Raw genomic sequence first — 27,046 nt, 5'->3', positions numbered from 1 at the left:
TCAAAGTTACTGGCAGGTTACTAGTAGTTACTAGCCAAAATGAAAACTGGCAAAAATTTTACTTATTTCTTTCCTTATCCATCCTTATCCTACTCTCTTCTGTATATATATAAATACAATAATGCAAAGTAACGGTAAATAATATGAGAAATAGTTGCGTACTTAGACCATATATATTCTATCAAAGAGGATATCTGGACGATATCCTCTCTGATATAATGTTACTAGATTGAATATTTATGAATATTTATCAATATCAATCAATATTTATTAGAAAAAAATACTATATAGAAACACAGTGCACTCTGTTTCAATGAGAGTTCCGCCTCTGTAGGAATATATACTCAATGACGATACTACATTTGAGAACATGGCGGACAGTTAAGGTTTACGTAAACAAAACGTTACTTTACTATAACTTTGTAATTAACAGAGCTGTGTAAATAATTAGAATAGTTGTAAATATTAAGCATTTATAAGTATAAGTAGTAACAAATACATGAACATGTGATATTTTGATATTTCTCCGTTATTAAAAGCTTGTGGCATTGACATGTATCATCTGTGGTGATCTACTGTGCATTCGGATACGAAGAATTTTTAGACAGATCACTGTTATATCAATTCGTTTGATTTTTCAATAATAATAAAAAATGGCTGATTCCGAGGAAGAAGGCGATAAAGATTTGATGTCTGGAATCAATATGACTGGTTTCCTGTTCGGAAACATTGATGATAATGGTCAACTGGAAGATGATATTCTTGATCCGGAAGCAAAACAGCATTTAGCGTCGCTTAGTCGTCTTGGCTTCAGCTCGTTTATTCGAGAAATGATGTCTAATGAAAATGCTAGCGACGAAAAGGATGACCAAGACGATGGACACAACGAAGGAATGAGAGCTATCGATGAAAGGGATACAAATTATGTTGAGAAGTCACCTAGTGCCCTTGATTTTTCAGATATAAGTGAATTAGCAGAAGATTTAAATGAGGATAATAGTAAGTACTCAAGTATTTAATGATTTTCTTATTAACAATGACTATGGCCATTGAATATTAAATGATTATTATTTGTAAACAATAAGCGTAGCCACAGCTTCGTATTCATTAGTGTTCAAAAAACAATTAATCAAATTATCCCATGGCTGCGAACAGTATTTATGGTTCTTGTACGAGTCATTGGCGAGGCATAAGAATGATTGCATTTTGGGAGTTTTTGCCAACTGGCTATGTAAATGACCTAAATTGTAAAGCTTGCTGCGTCAAAAAGACTCGTAGAACGCACTATGATTGTTACGTGGGCCATTGTATTATATCTTACCTATGTCACATCTATGGCCTATTTCTTTTGTCTTTTATCAATTCATTTTTATGTTTTACCTTTACGCACAGATAAACAGGACACATTCGAAAGGAGAAACGAAAAAGAAAATGATTACGATGCAGACGACGAAGAAGTTGTTAACAAGTCTGACACGCAATTAATGCCTCCTCCTCCGGTACCCGAGGAAAAAGAAGTGCTTACAGCGGAGGAGGCAGAAGCTGCCCGACAGCGGAAATTAGAAACCCCTCTCGCTTCTATGTTACCATCAAAATATGCTAATGTCGACGTGGCTGAATTGTTTCCTGACTTTCGTGCGAACAAAGTACTAAGATTTTCAAGACTTTTCGGTCCGGGGAAGCCTAGCAGCCTTCCGCAAGTATGGAGAGGTGTTAAAAAACGGCGGAAAAAGAAACGACATCATGATGTTAGAGATTCAGATTCTGGTTCGGATCAGGATGAAAAGAAACCAAAGTTCAAGGTTCGCATAATATATGCTTAATCTGAAGACTAACTTAATCTTATACTAACTTTGTCTTTTATTATAAAATTACATTAGGGTTGGATATTGAATTACGGTCCAGATCCAAATCCAGATATGTGTTGTTCCGACGATGAGAATAAATTATTGTTACCAGTAGAGGACAAAGAGCAAACTGGAAAAACAGGTGAAACCGGCGAAAATGGAGATATGGGACCGAAAGTAGCAGATTGGCGGTTCGGACCTGCACAGCTTTGGTACGATATGCTTCAAGTCCCAGAAACTGGAGATGGTTTTAATTATGGATTTAAACTTGTAGATAAGGTATAGAATTATCTATATTAAAAATATATAACGAGCAGACTGTTTGAAAGTTCAACGTATTATTAAAAATACTGTATTATATTATGTTGTTATTATATTTCCGATAGACAGAGGAACAGATCGATAAAGAAGCTGCCGAAGAATTTTCCGATGATGCATTTTTAATGGTGTCGCAATTACATTGGGAAGATGATGTTATATGGAACGGCGATGATATAAAACATAAAGTATGTAATATCATTTCGATCCGTCATACTGTACTAAGACCTGTGCAGGGCCGCGTAACTAAGGACCTAAATCTATTTGAAGGTGTTACAGAAATTAAATAGTAAAAATAACGCTGCTGGTTGGGTACCGTCCAGTGGAAATAGAACTGCTCAAGCGTTCAGTCAGCCAGGGAAAGGTGCACCGGTCCCAGTTGCATCGAACGTTCGATTAGCCACTTCGCAAATTACAACTCCTTTGCACATGCAGTCTCAGAAAAATAAAATGTAAGGAGTAGAATATAAATCATCATGTTATCGACTCACCTTGAATAGAGTGTCGCATATACGTAGTGGCTAGCGAATTTAAGTAATTTGTCCATGGTTATTTAACTTCTGATATTTGAACAGGGGTATGAACAAGGGAAATCAACAACAATCCAGGGAAGAAAATTACGACGACACCTGGTACTCGATTTTCCCTGTAGAAAATGAGGAATTAGTATACGGTCTATGGGAGGAAGAAGTAATTTGGGATCCCGAAAACATGAGAAAGATACCGAAACCTAAAATTCTCACTTTGGATCCGAACGATGAAAACATTGTTCTTGGTATTCCCGACGACATAGATCCAGCATTGCTTCATAAAGATAATGGGCCTCAACCAAAGGTAAAGATACCACATCCGCATGTTAAAAAGAGCAAATTGCTACTTGGAAAAGCGGGAGTGATTAACGTCCTGGAAGAAGATACACCGCCGCCGCCGCCAAAGTCACCGGACAGAGATCCCTTCAATATTTCGAACGACAAGTAAGTTTAGTACTTCTGGCAAAAATTTTTATTAGAACAAAGTCGATAATTCGTTTTGCTTCTAGTTATTATATGCCACGGTCATCGGAAACAACATTACGATTGAAAGTAGGAGGTGGGAACTTAATACAACACAGTACACCTGTGGTAGAGTTGCGTGTTCCATTTGTCCAAACTCATATGGGACAATTACGGCTTCGCAATTTCCACAGACAACCTCTAAGAAAATTCAGTCGTGGTCCACTTGCGCATCCTGGACCTCATTCTGTTTTGCCATTGTTGAAGCACATCAAGAAGAAAGCTAAGGTACCTTTCCTCGTTTTGCGATCCACTCAACCATACATGTCTGCCTGAAACATTTCCTTGTATTACTAAAAACAACGGAGATATTTCCGGTGTAAGTCTTAGGTGCCTCACCCTGTATATGATATTTTTTATTAGCAAAGAGAACAAGAAAGAATCGCGTCTGGCGGAGGCGACGTATTTTTCATGAGAACTCCGGAAGATTTATCTGGTAAAGACGGTGAGGTGGTGCTTATCGAATTCTCAGAAGAGCATCCTCCTTTGATGAACCAAGTAGGCATGTGCTCGAAGGTGAAGAATTACTATAAAAGAAAAGCAGGCAAAGATCAAGGACCTCAGAAGTATAAATACGGAGAAACTGCGTACGCGCACACTAGTCCATTCCTTGGAATTCTTACGCCTGGTCAAAGCATACAAGCGATTGAAAATAACATGTACAGAGCGCCGATCTATGAACACAAAATTCCAGAGACTGATTTCCTAGTTATTAGAACAAGGTATTGTAATAGAAATTTCCTTCCACCTATCTACAATGGTACTGTAATAATAACACAATATTTTTATACGTAGGCAGCAATATTACATCAGAGAAGTGGACGCTTTATTTGTAGCTGGGCAGGAGTGTCCGTTGTACGAAGTACCCGGACCAAACTCGAAGAGAGCTAATAATTTCGTCAGGGACTTTTTACAAGTATTCATATACAGATTGTTTTGGAAATCACGCGACATACCACGACGTATTAGAATGGACGATATTAAAAAAGCATTTCCTTCGCATAGTGAGAGTAGTATCAGGAAACGCTTGAAATTGTGCGCGGACTTCAAAAGAACTGGTATTTTTACATACGTGTCCTTATATTGTATACTTATTGTAGGCAAGTGAAAAACGTATTGAAAACATATTTGAAATTGTTTCGGGTCAGGAATGGATTCCAATTGGTGGGTGATTAAGCCGGACTTCAGGTTGCCGACAGAAGAAGAAATTAGAGCAATGGTGTCCCCGGAACAGTGTTGCGCTTATTTTAGCATGATCGCGGCTGAGCAAAGATTAAAAGATGCAGGTTATGGTGAAAAATTCTTGTTCACTCCTCAAGATGACGATGACGAAGAAATGCAACTAAAAATGGACGACGAAGTTAAAGTCGCACCTTGGAATACAACACGAGCTTACATTCAGGCAATGAAAGGCAAATGCTTGTTGCAACTGGCAGGACCAGCAGATCCAACAGGCTGCGGCGAAGGATTCTCTTACGTCAGGGTTCCGAACAAACCAACGATAAGCAAGGTAATCACTATACGCACAGAAAATTCTGTTCTACCTTGTGTCCGAAACATTCATCGTCCATTACACAAGTAAATATCATTGAAATTATATCATATTTGGTATCATTTTTATTAGAAAAATGCCACGAATATGTTGGTCAAAGTCCCATAAAAAAATAATGAAAAATAAAGAAGTTTATTGGATTAGTAGTTCACGGCGATATGTTTACGCGGCGTGTTTACACTGCTCGGCGACCAGAGTGGAATGGGCAGCGTAGGGACATACAGTCAAGCTTTCAGCCGGTCTTACAATCGGACATTATATTGTAGATGTAAAAAATACATATTTCTTTTCAAATGTTAATTAGGAGGAGCAAGAAGCGCAACCGAAGAGAACCGTTACTGGAACAGATGCTGATTTACGAAGATTGTCCTTGAACAATGCGAAAGCGTTGCTTCGTAAATTTGGTGTTCCCGAAGAAGAGATTAAGAAGTTGTCACGATGGGAAGTTATAGACGTAGTTAGGACATTGTCTACGGAGAAAGCTAAAGCTGGGGAAGAGGGTATGACGAAATTCTCGCGAGGTAATCGATTCTCCATTGCCGAGCACCAAGAAAGATACAAGGAAGAATGCCAGAGAATATTTGATTTACAAAATCGTGTGCTATCTTCGAACGAGGTGTTGAGTACAGACGAGGGTGAAAGTTCGGAGGAAGATAGCTCCGATATAGAGGAGATGGGTAAGAACATCGAGAATATGCTTTCTAATAAGAAAACCAGCACCCAGTTGTCTCTCGAGCGAGAAGAGCAACAGCGTCACGAGTTGCGGAAAATGTTGATGGGCGAGGTCCAGGAGCAGGAAAAAAAGAGTAAAGAAAAAAAGAAGGAAGAGGAGGAGGACAGTCCTGTAAATAACTTCAATGCACAGCAGGGTAGAGTCCTTAAGATCTACAGAACATTTAGAAATCCGGAAGGGAAAGAGTTCACGAGGGTGGAACTGGTTAGGAAACCAGCAGTGATAGATACGTACATAAAGATTAGGAACTCGAAGGATGAGACGTTCATCAAACAGTTTGCGACTCTGGACGAGGCGCAGAAAGAAGAGATGAAGAGAGAGAAGAGAAGACTTCAGGAACAGTTGCGTAGAATTAAGCGGAACCAGGAGAGAGAACGTATGCTAGGCGGTCCCATGACCGGAAGCAACATGTCTTCCCATAACATATTTGACCGTAGCAATACCAATACCCCAACCACCACATCCTCGAACAGTATCCTTCAATTCAATAATTCTTTCCAGTCTACCTCTCCTGCTTCTAAACATCCTAAAACCGAAATTTCTCCTTCCAAGCGTAAAAAACCTAAACTTAAGCCAGATCTTAAATTAAAATGCGGTGCCTGTGGTAATGTGGGTCATATGCGTACAAATAAAGCCTGTCCCTTGTATCAGAACAGCATAACCACTGCACCAGTGAATGTTGCGATGACCGAGGAACAAGAAGAAGAGATCGAAAAGCAGCTGAATACTGATGACCAAGATCTCGTTAATGTGGACGGAACTAAAGTGAAGTTGTCATCTAAACTGATCAGGGTACGCTGTTTAACGTGTATAATCACTGTAAAGGCTGCCGGTGCCGAGGAGATACGTAATTTTATGGTTTTGTTGGTTTCAGCATGCCGAAGAGATGAAGAGACGCACGCTGCTGTTGAAAGTGCCTAAAGAAGCTGTCAACTCTAAGAAGCGAAGGAGAGCCACTGGCGACGATCATTGCGATTATCTAAAACGACAACAGAGACCTGCCAACAGACGTAGAACCGATCCTGTCGTTGTCATGTCTACAATGTTAGAGAGCATTCTTAACGAGATGCGAGATTTGCCAGATGTTCAACCATTTCTGTTTCCTGTTAACGCTAAGGTAATATTTTATTCCTAATGAAATCGTTTTCAAGTATTTCCTGATAAATTTATATTTTCTTAACGTGTCTTTGTAAATGTGTTCGTTAGGCTGTTCCCGATTATTATAAGATCATTCAGAGACCCATGGATTTGCAAACTATTCGCGAGAATCTAAGATTAAAGAAATATCAAAGTCGAGAAGAATTTCTGGCAGATGTTAATCAGATCGTAGAAAACTCTACGTTGTATAACGGTGCGAAAAGTTCGTTAACAGTGGCCGCTAAACGTATGTTGGAGACTTGCGTAGAAAGGCTCGGCGAGAAAGAGGATCGTCTCATGAGATTAGAGAAAGCCATTAACCCTCTTCTCGATGACAACGATCAAGTCGCTTTGACGTTCATCTTGGACAACGTTGTTAATAATAAATTGAAATCTATGACGGAAGCTTGGCCGTTCCTGAAACCAGTGAATAAGAAATTAGTGAAAGATTATTATACAGTAATAAAAAGACCCATGGATTTGGAGACTATATCGAAGAAAGTGCAGGGTAACTTGATTTACATTTATTAGTACAATGTTTACTTTATTGTATTAGTTAAACTAACCGAATTATTTTTTTTCAGCACACAAATATCATAATCGACACGAGTTTCTCCGAGACGTCGAACAAATATTGGAAAATTGTACGATATACAATGGAAAAGAATCTGTCTATACGAACAAGGCTGAAATGCTTGTAAAAGCTTGCAAAGAAACGTTAGATGAGGTAAATAAGCAAATGTTCATTTATAGAACGTTATGTTCTACTTATATTATCGATTCTAATTATTACTAATTCATCGTTTGCAGTATGACGATCATTTAACGCAATTAGAAAATAATATATTATTAGTACAAAAACGTGCAATGGAACAAGCAGATATAGATCCTTCTTGGCTGGGCCCGGATGAGGAAAATTATACTATCGTGGAGCCAGAATTCAGAGGGGTACTAAATTTTATCGAATTTACATATTTATTTTATTACACTGCACAGATTATATAAATTATTCGGTGTTTTTTTTTTATAGAGTCAAACAAGTTCGCCAGAGAATCCATTTGGGAAATCGAACATGGAGGACTTCGACTTTGTGGACGTAGAAGGAGATATGGAAGGCGACGGTAGCAGAAGTGTAAATTCAAAGAAGAAAGATGTTCTCGAAGAAGGTATAGAAAGCGGCAGAGTTTGATCGTCGAGAATGCATGTAATTCCGATCTAACATTGGCTTTCTTTGTATTCTAGATCTACAATTCTCCAGCGAAGATGAATTCGATGAGGTTCCATTTGGTACGGATGAACAATCTGAACACGCTGAAATGGATACGATCGAATTGAACGAAGTACGAGAGGGTGGAGTGGTATTGGCAGACGATGATAGTCAGCAAGCAGCTGAAGCAATGGTACAGTTAGGTAATGTCGGTTTTTATATGGCGGAACAACAACTGCTTCAGCAAGGTTGGTAATATGAAAATATTAACACCAAAATTGGTGTTAGCCAGTGTAATTGGAAAGTTTCTCAGATATTATACATATACGTATGTTTATTTGTTTTTTGTTTATTACAGATGAAAGTATGGACGTCGATCCAAATTACGATCCTTCAGATTTCTTGCTGGCTGGTTTGCCAGCGAGAGACGAGAAAAGCGAGAATAAAATTCAGGACGATCTAGCTGTCTCGGAAAGTGAAGACGAGGCGGAAAATAGTGCTCAGCCAAAACAAAAAACACAATTGTCGCAACCGGAAGAAGACGTGGGTGGTGATTTGTGGTTCTAAGAAGAAGATTGTTATTTATTTTAAGCAAGAATCGTGTTATTTTATTTCTGGAATCAAAAGATTTATATATATAGATATAACGTTACGATACGTAATGAAAAATGATATATTTATTTCTTCTAAGAACAATCGAATTTCAATATTTGAAATTATGTGATATAAATTTCACTTTGTAAAAAAGAAAATAGGAGCTATAGCGTAGTCTTTCTAATGCATATCTTATGTATACATACATGTAAATACATAGTGAACATATTTTTAAGTTCTACATACGCATTATTTTGTTTGTTTCTTTATTTAGGGTAAACAGGTAAAAAAATGTATGAGAGAGATAACTCTACAAATAACGCGGACAAGTATTGTATATTTTTACAGATTGAGAACACATAAAAACTGCATATTCAGCCGTGTTTATTGTAAATGTTTCTTTTTTTTTTTTTACCAAAATTAGTAGTAGTGCTTTGTACCATTCGATAATGATTTCGGATGAAGAATTAAGGAGTAAAATAGAATACATATACAAAGCATGCGCCGCTAAAACTTCAAATTCAATCCGAGATCAAGAGAAATTATTGCACCATATATGTAGTATAACAAAACCTGCTTTACAAAAACAACTATTAGGTTACGATCCAGATGTTATAATTATATTTACCCTTAAAGTGTTTTTATATTACGACCGGACAATGTACCATGATAATATATGCGAGTGGAAACGACGGCGGAAACGTCGTTTCGCTAAAGACTGTTACAATAATTTGTTACAAATCTATATTCCTGAAAAGTCTAAGGAAATTTTGGAAGCGGTAGTCAATACTATATACGAGAACAAACTCTGGGAGTTTGAAACTGTTTGCTTCGAAGTGCTATGTAATTTGTTAGAAAATGGTATGGGCGGAGCATTAATGTTCCATGTGTTATGGGACAGAATTGAAGATCCGAATATGAATGTGGAAGATACAAGAGCAATTGTAAGAATAGTGTACGAACTGTTAGATGTGTACGACTGGCCAGATACTTACGATACCATATTATTCATCCAAAGAATTCTAAACTTATTTTACATAAGTGTGACCGCTACGAAAACGGATAATAATACTGCACTGTATGCCATCATTAAGAAGGGCCTGGAAGTGAGCATTATAAACATTGTAAAACATGTGTACAACGATCATCTTCTAGTCATAGTCCAGCATATGTGTTCATGGGCTGTCGAACCAGGAATGACTGACGAAATTATTTTAGAATTCGGAAGCACGCTGGAATATACAGCTTATATGCACGAAGTTCTAGTATACGAGAAAACCTTCACACCGAAAGTGTTTCCACTGATTATGGACATGGTAGCATCGAAAAGCAAAATTATAAGCTTGCTGGGTCACAGAGTAATGCAATATTTGCTCGATAGAAAAGAGAACAAAATGAACTTCGATACACCCAGAATATTTTTCGAGAACTGTCAGTTCGATTTGACCATATCGGAATGTCATAAAGAAGATAAACTGTTCTTGAAGCTTTACAGGGAGATTTTACACGACAGTATTTTAATGAGTATCGTAAACCATGGCTCGTCTCGTATGAATTTAGAAACAACATACTGCACAATTTGTTTGTTCGCGATAGAAATTCCATGTGGATTTACAGCAGCTGCTATAGTCTGCTTTCTAATGAATCTGCAAGATCTGATATTCAAGCAACAAAAAGATAATCAGGAATTATCTTATCACGTGCATGCTATGATAATTGCAATTATGTCTCTTTTATGTTGGATTCACAAAGCCAAAGTATTTTATGAATACGTGAACAAAATTATGCTGGAGAGAGCACAATGGGCTCCGCATTTAAATCCACCTATTCAATCTCAATATAATTTTGCAGCGCATCATATTCTTTGGGACAAGCCAGATTTGTTTTTCATAGATTGGGAGGCTCGTTACGGTCTATGGAAATGTTTCCGACTACGTGAAGATGGAGACCCATCGAAATATGATTATTAGTGACATATTTGAATATCAGTTTTTCATTTTTAGTACCGACAAATCAATTGCATCGTTAAGTAATATTAATATCTCTATAATATTAGACTGAAATCTTTGTTTATTTCGTGCAACTACAATTAACGCTTTGTGCGCCACTAATAATTCTTATACTATTAAATGAATATATAGATATACAATAAATTACCGAACGTATTTAATATTTTAATAAACTAGTGAAAGTATTGTACCAGGTATTATTTCATATTTATATCGATAAAATTAAGAAAATCATATAAAACAGAAATAGTTCAGGCCGGAAGAAAAATTCGGTTTTCGAATTAGAATAGCTCAGAGTGCAAAGGGCTAATCATTACAATTGAAATATACATAATTATTAATTAATGCTTGAATTTATAATTAGTGATCGAAGAAAAAGGATTCATATTTATAGTAGATAATTGGCGACTTTTCACGATCAATTAATTCTTTTTAATTGTAATCATTAGAAAAATTTAATATTTCAAATCGGACAATGGATTATCATTTCGAATAAATATAATATGATACACGTATATTATATATAATTTATAAATGCAGCTTCATAAGTTTTTATATAATTATAAAGTCACAGTTGCAGGTTGCAAGTTGCAATTTGTAATACACAAATGAGTTGCTTCCATTATCATTATCAAGATGGCTGTTTCAATATTTATTATGTCTATTTTATAATTTGATGTACTAAACAAAAATGACAGTTATTAATAATGTCATACTGCCGATGTAAAAAAATATCTTTATCCGTACTGTAATATTCTTTAAAAAACAAAAAAAAATCGATGTCAGCGAAATGAAAATTTGGACATAAATAAATGGCGCAACAATTACCTACATATATCTCGAATAATTCATATGTTCGTCCATCTTATGCCACTCTAAACACTTTTTGATTCGTGAAATATTTGTTTTCTAAACTATAAATTGCAATTTTACAAAATTGACATGAACCGTCTGGAAACGTTTGAAATGAGTTTATGTATTTATTTAAAAACCGAAAAGAGAACGGCGCCAACGAAACTAAAGTGACTTTTTTTCTCGTCTACGCGGATTGCAATTATTAACATCGTATTGTTTACATAACGAACGTACTGAACATTCGGAGGATTATTTTCGTCGGATCGTCAAATTGCGTTTCAATAAAGGTTAACTTTTTAAATGAACTTCTAAATGCTTGTTGTTTTTATACAGGATATATCAGTGCATGTTGCTATGGTGACGGTAATTCCTTCATTTTTAAGAATATCAGATTTTACGAACGACCTATAATTCTGAATCACTTTAATTCTGCGATTGTTGTTTCAGCCTTACAATCATAGAATTATGTAGTAAACATTAACATTTAAATCAAAATGCATGTAAAGCAGCTTTACTAAATAATATGCACCGTGTTGTTTAGGATCAAATGTAGCACGCTAAATACATTAATCGTTAGGATGAATAAAGTAAACAATTTCGTTTTACAGAAATAATGTCTGGAGAACAGTTTTCGTTAGTTTGGAATAGCTTTCCAAGAAACTTATCCTCCGGATTATACACATTACTAACTGACGAGCAGCTAGTCGACGTAACGTTGGCTGCGGAAGGGCAGATATTACGTGCGCATAAGTTAATACTATCAGTTTGTAGTACATATTTCAGAGAGCTGTTCAAGGTATATTGTATTCTATTTTATTTCGATATTACTAGCGACAAAGCGATATAATTTTTCTTGCTATACAGGGAAACTCCTGTAAGCATCCGATCGTGATCTTAAAAGATGTCAATTATCGTGATTTGTCTGCGATGCTTCACTTCATGTACCAAGGTGAAGTGAATATTAAGCAAGAAGACATAGCGAGTTTCTTGAAAGTGGCCGAGACATTGCAGATAAAAGGTTTAACCACAGACTCCGACGAGGTATGCTTGCCAAGACTGGACGTGTTAATCGAATAGAATACAGAATTGTTTCTTATATTTTTAGAAGTCCGAAGACAGTCTCTCAAAGGATGTAGACCAATTGGATCAGTTGTTTAATCTGGAAAAGAAGAGCGTTAACTCGGATGTATCAGATTCGAACGTATCTGTTTCCGAGAAACCGAAAGAAACGGTACAAAATGATCGAACACTTGAGAAGCAGGATATTTCGTTGAATGATGAACTGCATGATAAGGAGTTTATAGAGAAGAATATGGCAACCGGTGGTACATGTTGTCAGCAAGATTCTATTTCTGACTTAGTTTATACTCAGCAGGACCTGCGTATGCCATGGAATAGTAGTTGCAGAAGTATAGAGATACAAAGTAACGAAGAGGAACCGTTAGACTGCACAGCTGACGCTAGTTATATGGAACCACCTAAACAAGAACCACTAGATTATACGCTCGATATTGATCCAGAAGCGGTATATAGGACATATTCCAATGAACCATTTTTGAAACCTGAAGATAATTCGCATAGGAAAGGTACCAACCCTATGCGTTGTATTTACATAAGTATTAAGGGGGTAAACTTTCGTTTCCAGGATTTAAAGGGTGCGGGATACGCCTTCTCATTTCTCGTGTTTTAGTAGTCAAAAGCGCTAGATAAAAGATCAATCTAGACCGCGATCGCTCTCAAAAGTTCTATCCTTACGTTTACGAGGCGTAATTTGCATTATTCTGCAGCGTAATTTCGATTATTCGGAAGCATACAGCTACGCATGTAGCTATTTTCATAAAGCTGCGACAGCTACGTGCTGCTAAATAATGCAAATTACGCCTCGTAAACGTAAAAGTAGGACTTTTGAGGGCGATCGCGGCCTAGATTGATCTTTTTTTACTGAAAACCCCCATCTTTGCATTATCAATAAATGAGAAGGCGCATCCCGCACCCTTGCAATCTTAGAAAAGAGTCTACCCCCTTAAAGGGAATCGTGTAATCGATAAGCTGAATAATTACGATCGTATCAATTGTTGGAGGAAAGTATTATCACCGAATGAATATACACTTGGAAACGACATGGTGAGACTATGTGAATTTGATTCGTCGAATTGTTACAATCGGTGAATGCGTACCGCGTTAAATCTACATTCAACTACTTTATATAGAGTTGTATAAGAACTATCCGACTCGGACGCAATTCAAACGAATACTTTTATTTCTGCAGATTTTGTACCAGATATGCAGTTAGTTCCCTACGATCAGAATTCACAAACTCAATCATTCGGTACGTTTGAATTCATTCGAATAGGATAATGAATGAATTTCGTCTAGAATATTATACAGCATCGCGAGTAATTCCTATTTTTTTCCCCCAATTAGGTCTGAGCAACATGTCCGGTCTTCAGAATGAGTTCGGTTACGAGTCAGGTTGTCACAGTAAAGGTCGACGGACAGTGAAAGGTATTTCAAATAATACTCTACCATTGGAGACAACATTGCGTGTTGTATCCGAGTTGGGACCAACGTTGCGAATGGACAGGGGCAAAGTAATTCGAATGTACTCGTGCCCATGGTGTCTCCGGCATTTCACCCGTAAAGAGAATCTCAAACTTCATGTTCGTTACATCCACGGGCCGCTCGAGAGTCTGACGTGTAAGCTTTGTGGCAATAAATATAAGAACAGCAACAGCCTACGTGTACATTCGTATCTCTATCATAACGCCAAACGAGACAGACCTAACAAGCCGCTCGAGGATGGCGGAGTATGAGAGTAAAATGAAAGAACCGTGGAAAAGAACGATGACATTTATAACGTTTGTAACAAGATGTTTTGTTATGTTATGAGAAAATTTTAGTAATACATACGATTGCGATACAATGTAATAGTAGAACACCGGCACAGTTTTATTTATAGTCGGAGAGTGCTTTGTCTACTGTGCAGTAGGAGCGGCGAGGAGGATTTCGAGAATTATAAAATGCTTCTTATTTGCGGAATCGGCGATTCAAGGATTCATGAGAATTTAGAGAACGTATTAGCCTCTTTATTACGTAGAGTTAAAACGTGCGAATAATGACATATTTTATATTGTAGCAGACTACATCTTTTTTAAGAGTGTAAATATATACATGTATATTGATACAGAATTTTGTAAATATACATTTTTAATAAAATATAACGAACGATCAAAACTCATTTCTGTATTTTTTTTTTTAACATTCGTTTACGAACGACGTCCGGTTTGGGTCGTAAGCCGTTCAGACGTGAAATGGACGTAAAGTGGACGTCTTTAAGACGTCGTGTGCTATCTGGGATGAGAGTTGAAAGAGAGTCGAACAAGGGTCACCGCACGTGTTTCAAATCAACCAACGTTATTCGCAATTACTTGATCAGTTCAAATCCGCGAAGTCTTTCTATTATCACGGAACTACATGCATCTTGCTGCAAAGATGGCGAGTATTCCAATGATTGTTCTTTAGTAGCTATACACGTTTCACTCGCCACAAATAATTCTCTAATTTTCGTTCCTAAATCTAATAGTCGACGTCTCTCTCGGCGTCTGTCGATCGCGATTCCTGGACCAAAGGCCGGCGGAGATCCAGCGATTATCTCTTGTGTCAGTCGCCTATAATTAAACCGCGATTGGATTCGGTAAGTTGGTCGACGATAAATCAGCATCGCTTGATTCACCGTCGAATTTTACGAATCCCGGAGGATTTGTCGGGGGAGGGAGAGGGGAGGAGGGATTTGATGGGAAAGGGGTGCAGGCAAGGGGAGGACAGTACCACTGACACGATGTATCATCATCATGCCAGCGTCTGGCTGGCCTTCTGCAAGGGGTCGGGGGTCAGCTTCGCAGACATAATCATTCTTCACGCGCCAGTCAGTGCATCGGGGAATCTCGAATCACGCGACGACATTTTCGACAATTTTCAGTTGGCTTGTCCAAGCCATTTTCGCGGTGACCTTTTCCGGTAAACGTGATTTTCATCGAGACGATTGCCCCGAGGCTTGTCAGGAGAATCGCTGGAGAACATGACCGCGTTCGTCGATATCCTCGGCATCTCGCTCCTGTTTCACTTGAGCGTCAGTTTGTTGCTGTTGTTCCTCCTGGTACCGGTGTTCCTCTTCATTTATCCAGGTAATTGTCGTTCTCCATTTATGGCAAAAACGAGTTGGTTTTAATTCCAAACAGTAATGAAATTAAGACAGTTTAAGAGAGTAGACTCTCGTTTCCAGGATTGCAAGGGTGCGGGATATAGCGGGATATAGTGCGGGATAAAAGCGCTAGATAAAAGATCAATGTAACCGCAGTCGCCCTCAAAAGTCCTATTTTTACGTTCACGAGGCGTAATTTGCATTATTCGAAAGCATTAAGCTGCGCACGTAGCTGCGTTTTCATAAAGCTGCGACAGCTGCATGCTGCCGAATAATGCAAATTACGCCTCGTAAACGTAAAAATAGGACTTTTGAGGGAGACAGCGGTCTAGTAGAGTCTAGATTGATCTTTTATCTAGCGCTTTTCACTGCTGAAAAAGCCCATCTTTGCGCGTTCTGCACCCTTGCAATCCTGGAAAAACGAGTCTACCCCCCTAACGAGGCGTTCAGTATTTTTACTATAGTAAATTATTAAACAAGTAGATGCAATGTAGTAGCTCGAATTTATGAAAGAAACATTTCCGAAGTTGTTTTAATGGGATTGATAGAATTTTCTCGCTTCGCGTTTCTCAAATCATTCAAAGAACAGGATCTTTAACAAATTGATAACTAGCTGCTGGGAACTTTACTGAACGTCGCACAAATTTGGCGAAGGACGCGTTGACTACTGTACCAGCAACCATAAAGATACCACGGGATCGAAACAATTTATGTAACGTAATCGAAATAGAAAGGTCAAAGTTTCTAATAATTATTATTATTCTGATAAAGAAATTCAAGCATTGCCATCTGTGCAATCAAATAACTTTAAATCGCCCGTAAGGCACAACTGGGGTTCGCCAGACATTATAATGCGAAAATAATATTCATTTTTCATCGAGGATTTGCATATGTGACCTTCTTATTCGATTTGATTAATATTATTGTTGGGTGTTCCAAGTTTGGTACATAAACACATTCGTGATGAATGGCGGGAAATGATCTGTATAACATCAGCCGGTTTGTATGTATAATGCATACACACATTTGAATAATGTATATGTATCTGTCACGTCTGGTTCAGATACCGTCTAACAAGATAAATCACATAAAAAGAACGATAATACAAGGAATTTGTCACTGCCTTAAGGCCATAATAAAACGACGCGTCATTCACGTTTCAACATGAACAATTTGTTGTATCTATCGTTTCACGGAAGCAAATATCAGTTTGCTTTGCAAATTATGTTTGATTTGATATTGATATTTCATTCCCTTCTCAAAATTTCTACCCGAATAGTACGCGACGTATTAAACACGCCTTATTTAAATCCATTTTAGCTCTGAAAGTCTTACGTCCTAAAAAGACGTCTTTCCCGAGACGTAGTTTTATCGTCTGAAATAAGACACGTCTTAAGGAAGTCTTTTTCGAGACAAAACGTCTTTTCAGCCGTCAAACTTATTCGTTAGGAAGTTATCGAAGCTAAAAGTTCTCTGATTTATAATGGAACATAACGTAGGTACTCCGGAACACTTGTCCGAGACCGAAATAATTCAGTGAACTTTAAGCTTCGATAACTTCTTAACGAATAAGTTTAGGGCATAAGTATGTTTACTTTTATGTAGAGCACAACAAACTGCATCGATTGGTGCAGTCAAAAATGTAAATTTCCATTAAAAAAAATGCAGTTGCATTTTTCTGATGCACCGATGAACACAAAAGTGTATAAAATTAGTTGCGTAGTATGCACCGTCTGATGCCATTCAACTTTTCCTTATAACATTTTCCTCTATTCCCGACCGTTTAGGAGGTATAGCCTGTTCCAGTTGCGTGGGACACCCTGTAGTATAAAAACCACACTGTTTATGGTCTTGAAGACGTTTCAAAGATGTCTTTCCAGGACGTAAGACTTTCAGATCTGAAATAGACGTAAAATGGACGTCTTTAAGACGGTATTTTTAGTTTAGCTTCTGAGATTGAAAAATTACGCGTACCCCTTGGATAAAAGAGAAGCTGAAAGAAGAAAATGCAATCGAAATAAAGGGAAACTAATCTAATAATTTCTTTTCTGTCGATGTTTTTGCATTTCATTGAATACATCGAAGTGCTGTCATGGTCAAAGATGTGCTGGATACGTTTTGTGAAATGGAAATACCCGAACGTGGTCGTCGTGGAGGAGAACAGCATCCAGACGATCATGGACCACTGTCGTAATTACGTAGGTCCTAAATCTTTCCATCGTATGATAGATTAGCGGCGTTACGGTCCTGGTGTTATGTAACTCGTAAACCTTGTTCACAAATTTAGGGCATTTATACTTTGCTGATTCAAGGCCGCTCGGTCGCCGAAGGGATTCGAGGACATTTAATGCGGTTGATATCGTCCAGAAGATTTCTTCGCATGGGCTTGTCGACGAGATGGGGTCTTTACGTGTGGAAGGACCTTAAGGATTTCTCGGTGGACAATCATTTGATACATTCCTCGTCCTCTTTCAGAGGCCGTCCTATCACGGAATCGAACATCCAGGTTGGTCCGAGACGAAGCACAGAGTAGGCTGGATCGAAGATTTTAGCGACATTTTGACAAGAATATTTTCTCGTATCGGTGTCTAATCAAAAATTGAAGAATTAATCAAATTAAATGCAAACTGTAGTTGTACCGAACTTTCAAAGTTGAACATTTTAGAATCTATGTACGTTTAACGTAAAAAATTCGAAAAAATGTCCTTCCTTTTTCGCGATATTTTGACGATCCTGTTAATCCTTAATCCCCGTTCAATTTTTGTTAAATTACAATGAATTTTTGAGAGTTTGTAGCTGAATACTTTGACGACGAATTTGTACTTGAACTATTACCAACATGCTGATAAATTTTACAGGATTACGTGAGTGATCTGACGTTGAAATTCTTCCCGTATGGGCAACCACCATGGCAGATACACGTGATAAATTGCACCCTTCGCGGAGAAGAATGCCAAGTCTGTCTAGTGAGGGCCCACCATCTAGTTCTACGACAAGAGCATCTAGTTCTAGCGGACTTTCTTCCATTGCAATGCTCGAACGATGTTTGGTCTTGTCAAGAACCCGAATCACCATTCACAAATCTCTACGCTCAGCCTTCAGCTTTACCGAAGCTTTATCAGAAGCTCACCGAAAGCTTCAGCAATTACTGGAACGAGTTTCTATATAATAACGATCCGGTCGAGCGGCCGGAGATTATGAAGAAACAGATCAGTACATTTCAGTGTGTCAAAATCGCCGTGATCGTTCTCGTCTCCTCGCTGAAGGAAGTGACAAGGTACAGAATCAAATTTTGGTACAGAATTTTCAGTTACAACGCGTAGACCGCGGATCTATTATATTATTATAAAAATTGTGAAAAATCTAAATAAGTTCAGTCTTGTAATTTTTCTAAAACAATGTAAATACGTGTATCCGACACAGTTCTCGCTCCCTCGCTGAAGTAAGCGACAAGGTACACAATCAAATTTTAATTAGTTTTATACGTACTTTAGACAGTACCAGAAAGGAGGAAGGTCGAAGATTTTCGATATCCCCTGGATCCTCCAAAGGGAAGCAACCAAAAGGAACTTCGGACTCGAAGTGATATCTCGCGCGCTATTAAAGTCCATGAACCCCGTGGATGCTCTACTGGACACCATTCGTTCGTCCTGGCACTTGATAACAACAACAGCTTTGAAAACGCCGGCGTTGTTATTGAGAGAATTAAAAGCATTAAAATCTCGTCAGAAGCATTACTATCCGGACACGTTAACCGCGATGCTGTGGTATTATCTTCCATTGGTGCTCGCAGCCACCGTGGAAGCGGTTTCTATATTCTGGATCGCGATCAAAGCTCCGAAAATGATCTTGGAAGAGCTGTTTGTGAAACATCCTCAAGCGAATCGCTTGCAAACCACCTCACCGTGTGGGAGGAAAGTGGTAGCATGGTCGGAAGAGGTGGAGCTTGATGTTCTTCAAAAGATTTCGAACATGACCGGAGCTACCGAAGCTGAAATCTTGTTGACTGCTAGCGTGGACGCCCTGAAGCAGTATTTTCAACACTCCAACGTTAGGATACCGGACGGTGTACTTGCCACGGGAAAGTTCGTCAGGCAGCGAGCATTATTCGTGCAGAACCATGAAGCCAGGGGTATTTTGTGCCTCGCACTGCCTACGAGGACCCCGTTGCTCGAGGATGATCTGGTTGAAATTTTGCAGGTCTGTTTTGTTTGGCAGAATTGTTGATAACAACATTCACTGAAATGATTGAAGAAACAAATTCCTATGTATATGTAGTTCCTGGTCCTTGTAACAGATGCAGATAATTTTTACTTTGCATAAAGATCCACAGGGTAACGATAATATTTTGATTAACGAGGATACGTATTTTCAGGTGATCCAGAAGAACGTACGAGATGCGAGATCGAAACAACCTGCGATATACGCGATCACAGCGGCGGAAGCGTCCAGCGGACTAATTACGTCTTGTTTGCCTTTCCTTTTATTAAAAGTGATGCTAAATCAACTGACCAGAAGGTATTCCCTCTGTTTAACACACGTAGACGGAGAGTTACATGTGGAAGGTGTTGACGCTGTAATGTATTGGAGTCCGCCCCAAGGCAACTGCAGTAAGTATAATTTTACATTTTCATGGTTTACGAAAATTGTCGAAAAATGCTAGAATATAAAATTCGACAGGAGATTTAGTACAATTTTTATTTATTATCGGATCTACAAATTTTCCATATGAGCCACAAAAAAGTTGCAAAGCACAACTTCTCTGCAATTTTTTGTTTTTAAATTTTCTTTAACGGTTGTGTAGCAAACCAATTGTTCCAACTTCTCAGAAAAGTTCAAATCTTATGGTCCAATATTAAGAAAGTAATCGCCTTTTTAAAAGTGTCCGAATATTAGTGGGAGTCAAATTTTCATTACAGGCACAGATAAAAAATATTTAAATCGTGACCTTTACTTTTTCTTTCGCGATTGTGACCAAATAACAATTAAAAAGAGTTATTTACACATTAGTTAGCTGGTGAATTAATCTTTCTAACGTCTTAAAAAGGAAACTGTTGGGTCGAATTTTGAAAAAGTTATTCGTTTTTGAAAGCTGTACGAATACTTTGTACACCCACTATAATTATTCTTTTGTTCAGGAGTTTATCGTACAGTTGAGACAGAAATGAAATATTTGATTGTTATTTTTAGATATGTCGATCACACTACATAGGTATGGAAATGCTGTCCGAATGGGGGTGATGGGGGACGCGTTGATTGGTCCAGAGCACTCCATAATTACGAGGACATTTCCGAAAAGCGTGGAGAAGCTTGCCAAAGTGGTTGGAATTCCTAGAACGTCGACTCGAAACGAATATTAACACTGAACCTACCACTGTCGGTCAAACGCCCGGATTTATAGTTTTAATTTCATCATTATGAAGTTGCATACATGGAAATTGATTCGATAAATTTTTTCATCCCAGCACATATGCTAATCAAAATTGCACAAGATCCAAATAAATATAGAGCCTTGTTATTTTTATAAGCAAAAACATTTTAACCGCTTTTAGAGCTCGGTAAGTTGTTATAAACTGAGAAATAGCGTTACACAAAAATCTGTAAAAAGTTGTCACGGATACACGGATCAATAAAATTTTCAATTCACAAAAAGTGAGAATAAGATGTTGGACTAGACGGTCATATACAGTGTGTATATATATTTATATAAATATATACATTCGTATGTATTTATACAGGCATTTTAACAATTTCTTCTTCTCGCAACAATACGTAACGCAATACAAAGATCGGTAAATTCACATTATTGTTCGTTAAACTAGTTAATGTTCCGCATACTAAATACTTTGGAGTTACAATTGTACGAGTAATAATTGATTATCATTTCGTAATTTTTCATCGTTTCCATGGAACATCTCGTCAGACATGTACTTGCTAATCGACTTTCGAATTTTTCTATTTCAATATTCATTTACTATCCATATGAAAAATTGAATGCTATTGTAACAATTCCAGATAGCACGAAGACGGCTCCTGAACGTCGCCTAAATGTCTTTAAATAATCTTGAAAAAGATATCTTATTTCAGACGTTGAAACGACGTCTCGAAAAAGACGTAAATGGACGTAAAAAAGACGTCTTAATACGTCGCGTACTATCTGGGATTTGATAGCTGTCGTTGACTAGTTTATATTTGGAAGCATGTTATATACCCTTCGTTTAATATTCAGATTACTTCCATGTGTACAGAGTTTATAAAAAGTAATGCTGTATATTTGTAAGAGAAACTTGCCGCAAAATTGTTTATAACAACGAAAATTATTGTTAAAATTGTTTTTTACATCAACACCTTCCACTCGTCCAGAAAAGAAAACGTTTGAAAGAAGCCACATGTCGCAAACAAATAGTTGTTGAGATATAAGCGGTTAAAGTTATGCAAAATTTGAATTGTGTGGAGTTATACGAATAGACAAAAGCCTACTACTACAGTCCACCTGACCGTGTCGATGAGACCGAATACATATAATTGTGAGCGTGCCTCGAGACAAACGAAATTTAAAGGGACATTCTTAACAATTCAATCATTCAAAGTGATCGTCTCTCTGTCCATTCGACTCATAAATTTGAAGTTGCAAAATGTACAAGAGAATACGAATACCAAGTATAGGGACTTACAAATGTTTCAGAATCTTCTGTTCCTCCGTCGGATCAAGTGGAGACTGCCATTTTCGCGAATACGTCTTATTAACGATGAAGCACAAAACATCACACTTCTACACAATCACTGAACACTACACAACACACTTTCCGATATCATAACAGCGAACGGGAAGAAGTTAGTCGAACCACGGTCAAAATAGTACTGCGGTTGTCATCTGTAAAGGATTTTATAGCAAGCAAAAAACGCATGCGAATCGGTTCCGAACCGGCCGATTATAATTTTACAACCATCGCGCTCCGATAACTTCAACCCCAACAGATGGACAACACGTGCGATGGACCCATCGAAGCGACGAGCGGACCTACCTTTATAAACGCGTCATTGACGACCGAAACAAAAGGAATTTCTTTGACAGTTTCCCCACTTCTCAACCTAAAGTTCTTCCGACACACCCCTGTCTAATTAACAAGCGCAACAGTTCCCACCCTTAACCATTCATGAAAAACCGAGGTGACAACCGCAGTACTATTTTGACCGTGGTCGGAGTAACACTTCTTCCCGTTCGCTGTCACGATTTCGCAAATTGTATTGTGTTTAATGATTTTGATATAGGAGAAATCGTATATTGACATCTTCAATTTTTCAAATTTTCCAACAATCTTGAATTTCATCTATTCAATTTTTCTATAAATGCATAAAGATGCGCAGTCTAATAATGTAGGATTAATATTCTTATGTGTAACAGTGGATATAAGGTATTCTTTCACATTTTGCAACTTCTTTATTATTCGAATGGACAGGGAAACGATCATTTTTTTGGTACGGGCCTATCGACGATTTAAATTTCGTTTGTCTCGAGGCACGCATACGATTATGTTCTGTCTCATCGACACGGTTAGATGGATTGTAGTATGGAGTAGGTTTTTGTCGAAACGTATAACTCCACACAATCAAATTTTGTAAATTTCAAACTTTTTCTTTTCTGGATGAGTGGAAGGTGTTGATGTAAAAACAAACTTTAACAACAATTTTCCTTGTTATAAACAATTTTGGGGCAAGTTTCCTTTACAAATATCCGCCGATCCAGAGGTGTAGAGTCACCCCTACGACGGATGACCATTACATTTTATACACCCTCTACAGAAATATTGTTCGTATAACACAACCATCTCTACATATACATTATATAATATATGTTTAATAAAATAGTGTATGCGAGAATGTATTCGCAGAAACCAGAGTTGGACAATATTTAACGCAATTAACGATTAACGATTACAATTGAAATATTTGATTATCAATTGCAATTAACGATTTACTCTTTAATGTAATTGGTATATAACCGCAATGAATTAAAGTATAGGTATTATATATATTAAATATTAGATAACTTATTAAAGTTCTTTTCAAAGTGAAATAAATACAGTTGCGAGAGTAGTCAACTATATGGAATATGTGTTAGTGTTATAAATAAAAATGGTTTATGGCAACATATTTTATCATTGGCGTTTAAATATTAATCTAAATGATCAACGAAGTGAATGTAATTCTGTTTTTGGTAAATTGGCTTTAAATATTCATTTTGGGGGCTACGAACTGAAAAGAAAAAAAACACCGGTTGTTTTAACTGGTTCTGTAATTTTCGGAAAATTTTTAAACCATCAAAATAATAAAGAAAGTAAAGGAGTGTTCGGTTGAACTTTTTGATAGTTCTTCGTTTTTCAATTACTGCGTGTATGCGACGTAATGTTAAGCTCCACAACCCTGAAATGTTCTACATTTTTCTAATTAACATTCAGTTACTCGCACTCCACTTTCTACAGAACTGTTTATACATGAAACTTTTATGACTGCACAATAAATAAATTTTTATTGAATAAAATAAAAAGTGGAAAACACTTTTGTTCATGACCGAAACGCTAAATTTAAAGTTTTCAGACTGTAAGTGTCATATGCGTGTAATTGAAAGTTAATATAATTGCACGATCACGACGACGCGACGCGACGCCTCGAATACTTATACATATATCACTAGACTGTGGATGTTTATGTAATTTTCAATTTTTCTAGGCGAATTTGAAGAAACTCGGAATCAAACAAAATCTTATTTTCCATGGCTTTATTCTTTTTAGATCTGAAATAAATTAGATTCTTACTAAATTCTGTCGTATTTTATATCCTAAAGCCATCATTGCATAAAGATCCGCAGTCTACTTATTACATAGGCGTGTACAGGTTAATTAGTATTAATACCAAAAATTTCTCTAGCTTTTTCCTATAAGAATGGATACAATCACAGTTGGGACGTTTCGTTATTATAACAGTATAGGCATATACAGTATCATTGCACCTGTTTCGAGTGTTCCAATTTTTCGACTCGTCGCTGGACGCTATAAGGCAAATGTTTACATACATACATATACGTATACAGGGTGTTTCGTTTATCTGATAACGGAAATATCTTGTGACGCACTGAAGTTACGAAAAAAATTTGTTTACAAAAATTGTTCGGTACAAAGGGTACCATCACATAGTCTAATTGTTTTGAGGACTAGAATGGCGAGGAGGGGGATTTCAAAGTCAAGTTACGTTTTTTAAATGGAATGTCCTATTTTTTATACCATAGATCAAATTTTGAGTATAATAGTGTTGATCTTCATGCAATTATCGAAACAATTTTCTTTCTTCTTTCGATAATATCTCGTTGACTGTTAGGTTTAGGACATATGAAGGTCAACACTATTGTACTCAGAATTTGATACTCTATCGATCCACGGTATAAAAAATAGGACATTCCATTTAAAAAACTTAATTTTACTTTAAAAACAATGTTTGTAAACAAATTTTTCTCGTAACTTCAGTGCGTCACAAGATATTTCCGTTATCAGATAAACGAAACGCCCTGCATACTGCGCCAATGGACCATATACGCAACACACAAAGGAAAAACGAATATTCAATAACTTTGTCTACAAAGTTTCCTCGTTTCTTTTTCAGCACGGCGATGGTAGTTACGTTGAAACGTAAAAATGTTATACATAAATAGAATATTATTTAAAGTGTTCCTAGACCACATCATACAGAATGTTATTCAAGATATTCTTATACCGCGTTATCGAATAAATTGAAGAATACTTATATATTTTTTATACAGCTGGCTCTGACTGCAATAAACCCGAATCTTTATTTATTACATGCATATATGTATATATATTTCATCAAGAAACAAATCGGTGCTTGTTAATTGTTGATTTGAGTGACCTCCAGCTTTATAATGACAATGCACGCCAGTTCTGGTGCACTCTCGCAGTGCTTTCTAGTTCCTGGTGCATAAATAACCGAGAGTTTATCAACCACCGATTTCAGGCATTGTGATGTCTGATAATGAGTACAAAGTATACTGCATAGCATGACGATTTAGGGCACGTAAGTGGTCGGATAAGCAGCTGCTTGTGAAACAGAGATGGGCGGAAATTTCAGTAAAGTGAATGATAAGGTACTATGCTGGCTCGTATGAAATGTCATCTTCCTGTACTATATGAATCCTCTAACAACTAAAAGTATTTCAATTACTCATTCGAGTTCATTACTTTTTCTGCGCCGTAGTGCGACGAAACGAGCAGGGAAAAAACTGTTGTACATACGTAATACACTGCACGATACTACTAGCACGAATTTCCATCCATCTCTCGTCACAAATACTATACATGACTAGATTAAAAATAATATAAAGAGATAATGATCTACTGATTCGTGGCAGCAACAAAAAGAGCATCATATAAAATATGGCAGTTCTAATAAAATACGATATTCGAACTTAATGTTTTTAATAACTCTTGAAAGAAAAAAATTGTAATCTTTTGTTTTACGGTTTCTTTCTTTTTTTACTGAAAGATAATTCAGGTGCTTCGGTACTTAAATTAAGTACTTATCATAAAATAACATTTCATATAAAATATTAGCTACATTCGAACTATTATATTTCTTAATGCATCAAAGAATCTCTTTCGTTTCCTATTTGTTTTATTGTACTCGTTTTCAGTACTGTCAGTCCTCGGATCACCATTCGAATTTCTACAATACATAACGCAATTCCGATAAAATAATTATCCTCTCTGTTGTACACCGAAAACACAATAAACTATAGTTTATCACATTCGAATTAATCGTACGGTGCTAAATATACATATACTATTTACATACACGGTAAAACATTTCATAAATATCGTCGTTAGACTGCGAATTTTCATGCACTCGGAGTTTCGAAAACTTTGGAAATTCAAAGGACTAAGAATTATCGTGAACGTAATGCGATGTTACTTTATCTTCGCTCCCATGACATTTTTAATCCCGAGAGTAAATCTACACGCTATTACACAGAATTGAAGGAACACACTGAATTATATAAATCATTAAAAATATTCCGCCTTTGCTCGTCGGCTGAATTTCCTACATTCACGACCGCAAGTTCAATTTTTTCAGAGTTCAATCCGCAATCTAATCATCACCGTTAAGTACTGTTCCCACCGCTGCATAAAAAGGCAATCGTAAGAATTAAACAACATTCAACAAAGACAAAACTAAGGCTGGACGAATCGGTAATGCCTCTCCTGCATTCATCATACTTTCGATTTTATGTTATTATTAGACTGCGGATTTTATGCATTTATGACAGAAAGGGGTACGTACAATTCAAAACGGTGGACATATTAAAAAGATTTAGGGCCACCAGTGTATTAGTTTCACCTTAATAAGGTAATTAAAAGAAGAAAGAAATTTCGATTTGGCTCCTGTATCTTGCAATCAATGCAAACATTTTTTATTTTGCATACAGATCCGCAGTCTAGTTATTATACTCTGCACCATTGGCTAAGAAGTTAA

At 37.1% G+C, this 27,046-nt stretch overlaps 4 protein-coding genes and 1 long non-coding RNA gene across 14 annotated transcripts; 4 read left to right on the top strand and 1 right to left on the bottom strand.

Annotated features, from left to right (window-relative positions):
- Positions 1–342: 342 nt before the first annotated feature.
- On the top strand, positions 343–8,681 carry Taf1 (TATA-box binding protein associated factor 1). Of its 5 annotated transcripts, none has more exons than XM_076424294.1 (18): positions 343–999; positions 1,393–1,802; positions 1,881–2,126; positions 2,234–2,353; positions 2,436–2,617; positions 2,741–3,139; positions 3,205–3,445; positions 3,581–3,939; positions 4,013–4,275; positions 4,366–4,727; positions 5,074–6,294; positions 6,377–6,619; positions 6,709–7,147; positions 7,224–7,366; positions 7,450–7,587; positions 7,670–7,805; positions 7,882–8,049; positions 8,205–8,681. In XM_076424294.1, the coding sequence occupies exons 1-18, from the start codon at positions 654–656 to the stop codon at positions 8,411–8,413; spliced, it is 5,625 nt and encodes a 1,874-aa protein (XP_076280409.1). In that variant the 5' UTR covers positions 343–653; the 3' UTR covers positions 8,414–8,681. The 5 variants fall into 5 exon arrangements, with proteins under 5 accessions (XP_076280409.1, XP_076280408.1, XP_076280407.1 ...); XM_076424293.1 differs by having other exon boundaries at positions 344–999; positions 2,445–2,617; positions 7,882–8,094; XM_076424292.1 differs by having other exon boundaries at positions 344–999; positions 7,882–8,094.
- Positions 2,612–11,715, bottom strand: LOC143209084 (uncharacterized). 3 transcript variants are annotated; one of them, XR_013009043.1, is made up of 4 exons: positions 11,278–11,715; positions 3,557–3,744; positions 2,909–3,485; positions 2,612–2,811 (listed from the first exon to the last, which is right to left on the bottom strand). It is a non-coding gene; the product is annotated as an uncharacterized LOC143209084 (long non-coding RNA). The 3 variants fall into 3 exon arrangements; XR_013009042.1 differs by having other exon boundaries at positions 2,909–3,489; positions 11,282–11,711; XR_013009041.1 differs by having other exon boundaries at positions 2,909–3,489; positions 11,278–11,710.
- Positions 8,820–11,591, top strand: LOC143209079 (uncharacterized). The gene has a single exon (XM_076424303.1). The coding sequence runs from the start codon at positions 8,890–8,892 to the stop codon at positions 10,408–10,410; it is 1,521 nt and encodes a 506-aa protein (XP_076280418.1). The 5' UTR covers positions 8,820–8,889; the 3' UTR covers positions 10,411–11,591.
- On the top strand, positions 11,312–14,538 carry LOC143209080 (uncharacterized). 3 transcript variants are annotated; one of them, XM_076424305.1, is made up of 6 exons: positions 11,313–11,667; positions 11,913–12,100; positions 12,169–12,345; positions 12,410–12,890; positions 13,574–13,633; positions 13,729–14,538. In XM_076424305.1, the coding sequence occupies exons 2-6, from the start codon at positions 11,918–11,920 to the stop codon at positions 14,115–14,117; spliced, it is 1,290 nt and encodes a 429-aa protein (XP_076280420.1). In that variant the 5' UTR covers positions 11,313–11,667; positions 11,913–11,917; the 3' UTR covers positions 14,118–14,538. The 3 variants fall into 3 exon arrangements, with proteins under 3 accessions (XP_076280421.1, XP_076280420.1, XP_076280419.1); XM_076424304.1 differs by having other exon boundaries at positions 11,315–11,591; XM_076424306.1 differs by lacking the exon at positions 13,574–13,633 and having other exon boundaries at positions 11,312–11,591.
- Positions 14,539–15,149: 611 nt separating this feature from the next.
- On the top strand, positions 15,150–25,305 carry LOC143209078 (uncharacterized). 2 transcript variants are annotated; one of them, XM_076424301.1, is made up of 7 exons: positions 15,150–15,488; positions 17,591–17,703; positions 17,793–18,011; positions 18,364–18,782; positions 19,000–19,705; positions 19,881–20,115; positions 20,696–25,305. In XM_076424301.1, the coding sequence occupies exons 1-7, from the start codon at positions 15,383–15,385 to the stop codon at positions 20,863–20,865; spliced, it is 1,968 nt and encodes a 655-aa protein (XP_076280416.1). In that variant the 5' UTR covers positions 15,150–15,382; the 3' UTR covers positions 20,866–25,305. The 2 variants fall into 2 exon arrangements, with proteins under 2 accessions (XP_076280416.1, XP_076280417.1); XM_076424302.1 differs by lacking the exon at positions 15,150–15,488 and having other exon boundaries at positions 17,818–18,011.
- The last annotated feature ends 1,741 nt before the right edge of the window (positions 25,306–27,046 follow it).

This window comes from Lasioglossum baleicum, chromosome 5 (assembly GCF_051020765.1).
Source record: "Lasioglossum baleicum chromosome 5, iyLasBale1, whole genome shotgun sequence".
NCBI classification, from domain to species: Eukaryota; Metazoa; Arthropoda; class Insecta; order Hymenoptera; family Halictidae; genus Lasioglossum; species Lasioglossum baleicum.
Note: the sequence above shows the minus strand (reverse complement) of the source record. Positions and strands in the feature narration are given on the sequence as shown.

Excerpts from the sequence above, each read along its gene's own strand:
- Taf1 (XM_076424292.1), top strand. The coding sequence starts at position 654 with ATGGCTGATTCCGAGGAAGAAGGCGATAAAGATTTGATGTCTGGAATC. Across the intron at positions 1,803-1,880 it reads AAAAGAAACCAAAGTTCAAG|GGTTGGATATTGAATTACGG; the intron begins GTTCGCATAATA and ends AAATTACATTAG. Across the intron at positions 3,446-3,580 it reads ACATCAAGAAGAAAGCTAAG|CAAAGAGAACAAGAAAGAAT; the intron begins GTACCTTTCCTC and ends ATTTTTTATTAG.
- LOC143209079 (XM_076424303.1), top strand. The coding sequence starts at position 8,890 with ATGATTTCGGATGAAGAATTAAGGAGTAAAATAGAATACATATACAAA.
- LOC143209080 (XM_076424305.1), top strand. The coding sequence starts at position 11,918 with ATGTCTGGAGAACAGTTTTCGTTAGTTTGGAATAGCTTTCCAAGAAAC. Across the intron at positions 12,101-12,168 it reads ATTTCAGAGAGCTGTTCAAG|GGAAACTCCTGTAAGCATCC; the intron begins GTATATTGTATT and ends CTTGCTATACAG. Across the intron at positions 12,346-12,409 it reads TAACCACAGACTCCGACGAG|AAGTCCGAAGACAGTCTCTC; the intron begins GTATGCTTGCCA and ends TTATATTTTTAG.
- LOC143209078 (XM_076424301.1), top strand. The coding sequence starts at position 15,383 with ATGACCGCGTTCGTCGATATCCTCGGCATCTCGCTCCTGTTTCACTTG. Across the intron at positions 18,012-18,363 it reads TCACGGAATCGAACATCCAG|GATTACGTGAGTGATCTGAC; the intron begins GTTGGTCCGAGA and ends TAAATTTTACAG. Across the intron at positions 20,116-20,695 it reads TCCGCCCCAAGGCAACTGCA|ATATGTCGATCACACTACAT; the intron begins GTAAGTATAATT and ends TGTTATTTTTAG.